Genomic DNA, 3487 nt, shown 5'->3' with positions numbered 1-3487 from the left:
ATACATCAGCTATATAGGTGGTGTGAGGTACACCAGCCAATCCGCTTCGGTCCGCGCCAGCTACTCCACCTGTAAGTGGAAAAGGATTGGCTATACTCCCCCTGCCACCAGCCAATGGCTGATTGTCATCGATGCTCGTGGGCTCCAACATGATGTATGTGTTTCATCCATGTTGTCCATCTATTATCTTAGATAATTTTATGGTATAAGACCAAAAATGAGATATATCTCAATCTCAACTGGACCACATTACAGGAAACAAACAGTGTTGAATGAGTGTGGACTATTAAAAACCTTTTGGGGGCCATAAAAGTTTTGGATCAAGCTGCTCTTTGGTTTTTACCTTCATCTGGTTATGACCTAATCAACAGATTGGATGTCAAATAAACAGTACGGTGGACCTTAGGAGGATTTTAATGGTGGATATCCAGTCACCATTGTTTTCCTGTGATGTGGTTCACCTGAGATTTATATCCCTCTCATTTTTGGTATAAAATTCTAAAATAATCAGTAAAAAATAAACGAACAGAATGGATGAAACACATACATCATAGTGAGGCCCACAGAGCACCGACCACAAGCCAAGGGGCCGGTGGCAAGAGTAGCCAACCGTTTTCCCTGTTAGTGGCCAGTCCGGATCCTCTGTTTGCCAAAGCCGATACTTTCCTGCTTTTTTCCTCCTTTGCTGTATAGTAATTGGTCCATCCCAGTCAGCTTGCAAATTCAATGCATTCCACAATCAAACTGTCAATTACATTGCAACCAGTACAATTTTCTTACTTGATGCTAGCGAATACGGATCCTCTGTTTGCGTCAAGCAGGAAAATTAGATCGTTGCAATGTAAATTTGCTTCATTAACTGAGAGAGACCAATCACTATACAGCGGAGGGAAAAAGCAGGTAAGTCGTGGTTTTGGCAAACAGAGGATCCGGACTCGACGCTACCTGGTGTGCGGTACAGCATCTTATCCCAACTGAGGGTGTGGATTTCACGCAACTTTAACTCATTTCGGTGACAAATGGGAAGCAGGTGCCCCACAGTGACATAGATGTATTATCCACGCCGTCCATATACTTTAAAGCCTCATTTGAGAGCATGAGCCCAAAATTTAAGCATATCCAAATCTCAAGTGGACCACACCAAGGAAACAGTGGAATTAATGACATCCACCGTTGAAACCTTCTTAGTGCCCATATTGATGTTTATTTGCCATCCAATAACCTGTTCACAAGGTCACATAGGCATGGATGAAGGTAAAACACAAATATCAGCTTGATCCAAAACTTGTGGACCTCTATAAGTTTTCGACAGTAGCCATCCAATTCACACTATTTCATATGGTGTGGTCCACTTTAGCTTTTTATATAATTAAATTTCGGTAACATGGTCTAAAATGATTTGGTAAAACGGATGGACGGATTGGATAAGATTCATGCATTATAGTGGGCTCCACATAGTTTATTTAGTACCCAATCGGCAGTCCATATATATCTGATCACTCCTTTTCTATGTACTCTGAGCTCATCAATGACGCAGAGAAAGACAGTCCATCTATTTCTTATATAACACATGCACACCTGATGAAAGAGTAAGAGGGAGGAGGAGGAGATGGAGAGAAAGAGAGATACAATCGTCCTCTATACATCTCCAGGGATTGGCCACCTTATATCAATGGTCGAGTTTGGTAAGCGCATCCTTACCGTTACCTCTACTATTTCCACCATCTCCATCCTCATCCCTGAAGCACCTTTCAACACTGGCTCCACCGCTCCTTACATCCACCGCGTCACAACTTCCCATCCATCCATCACCTTCCACCACCTCCCTTCCCCCATCTCTCTCTTCTCCTTCTCTTCTCCTTCTGCCCACCCAGAAACCTTCATGTTCCGATGCCTCCAACTCAACAACCCCAACGTCCTTCAAACCCTCCAATCCATCTCCCTCTCTTTTTCTATCCGCGCCCTTATCTTCGACTTATTCTGTGCTCCTGTTCTCGACGTCACTGCCAAACTCAACATCCCTGCCTACTGCTTCTTCACTTCAGGAGCTGCTGTCCTTGCTGTCTTCCTTCACTTTCCCATCATCCATCGCCTCCACTCCACAAACTACAAAGACATGCACATCCCTCTCCATGTGCCGGGCGTGCCACCCTTCCCTGCTTCCTCCATGCCTCTCCCCATGCTCGATCGCAATGACGAAGCCTACCATTTCTTACTGTACGTCACTTCCCAGCTAACCAAATGCAGCCGTGTCATCGTCAACTCCTTCGACGCGCTTGAGCCCCGAGCCATGAAGGCCATCTTGGATGGATCCTGCGTTCTGGATGGTCCCACGCCACCCGTCTCTTGCATCGGGCCGTTGATCGCACCCGGCGATAGTCCTGATAAGGCTGACTGCCTGGCATGGCTTGACTCGCAGCCGCGGCGGAGCGTGGTGTTCTTGTGCTTCGGTAGCTCGGGGCTGTTCTCAGCTGCGCAGCTGAAGGAGATAGCGATGGGACTGGAGAAGAGCGGGCAGAGGTTCTTGTGGGTGGTGCGCAGTCCGCCCACAGAAGACAAGACCCAGCACTTTTTAGCACCCCCAGAGCCTGATTTAGACACTCTACTGCCAGAAGGCTTCGTGGAGCGGAGCAAAGACAGGGGAATGGTGGTAAAGTCGTGGGCCCCACAGGTGGCAGTGTTGAAACGGGAATCGGTAGGTGGGTTCGTGACTCACTGCGGTTGGAACTCAGCTTTGGAAGCAGTGTGCGAGGGGGTGCCGATGTTGGCCTGGCCCCTCTACGCAGAGCAGCATATGAATAGGGTTTTTATGGTGGAGGAGATGAAGATTGCTCTCCCATTAGAAATGGACGACAAGGGGTTCGTGAACGCGTCTCAGTTAGAGAGAGGGGTTCGAGAGCTTATGGAATCAGAACAAGGAAAGGCCCTCTCTCAACGGCTCTTGGCTATGAGAGAGAGTTCGATGGCAGCTATGAGTGAGGGCGGCTCTTCTTATACAGCCTTAACTGAGTTAGCTCAATTATGGACTGGAGGTTGAGAAGAATCATCCCCTCTCATCTATGTTTCTTTTCATTTTCATGTAATTCGTATGTTGAGAAATTATCGTGTGAATGTAATTCTAAACTTGTGGTGATGCTCTATCGCTACATTATTGCCGGTGGCGCACGGCTAAGGAGGAGAAGATTCGTACGGTAAGAGATTCGCCGTGTGCCACACACTACGTGTTAAAGTCAGTGTATATGTTACATCTACTGAAAACGAAGCAGATCTAATGACACGTAGAAAGAAATGGAATTGAATGCGCAGATCGAATGACACGTAGAAAGAAATGGAATTGAATGCCTACCACACTGAAAACCGATCAAGAGCTACGGAAATTTTAATCAGCTGAGATTTGTGTTTTCCTCGTCTAGGCCTGTACCAAACTTTGTGAACGGGTTGGATGTCAAACAAAATCACAGTCGATGCTAGGACAGTTTCAACGGTG

The 3487-nt window shown here is 46.7% G+C and overlaps 1 protein-coding gene across 1 annotated transcript; it reads left to right on the top strand.

The window, feature by feature from the left end:
- Positions 1-1589: 1589 nt before the first annotated feature.
- On the top strand, positions 1590-3133 carry LOC131246703 (UDP-glycosyltransferase 88A1-like). The gene has a single exon (XM_058247054.1). It carries the CDS (start codon positions 1610-1612, stop codon positions 3035-3037), a length of 1428 nt encoding a protein of 475 aa, XP_058103037.1. The 5' UTR covers positions 1590-1609; the 3' UTR covers positions 3038-3133.
- The last annotated feature ends 354 nt before the right edge of the window (positions 3134-3487 follow it).

The sequence above is a fragment of the Magnolia sinica genome, chromosome 5, assembly GCF_029962835.1.
Source record: "Magnolia sinica isolate HGM2019 chromosome 5, MsV1, whole genome shotgun sequence".
Taxonomy (NCBI): Eukaryota; Viridiplantae; Streptophyta; class Magnoliopsida; order Magnoliales; family Magnoliaceae; genus Magnolia; species Magnolia sinica.
The sequence above is the reverse complement of the archived record's forward strand: the minus strand, read 5'-3'. Positions and strand labels throughout refer to the sequence as shown.

What these genes read in the sequence shown, in the direction of transcription:
- LOC131246703 (XM_058247054.1), top strand. Translation starts at nt 1,610, where the DNA reads ATGGAGAGAAAGAGAGATACAATCGTCCTCTATACATCTCCAGGGATT.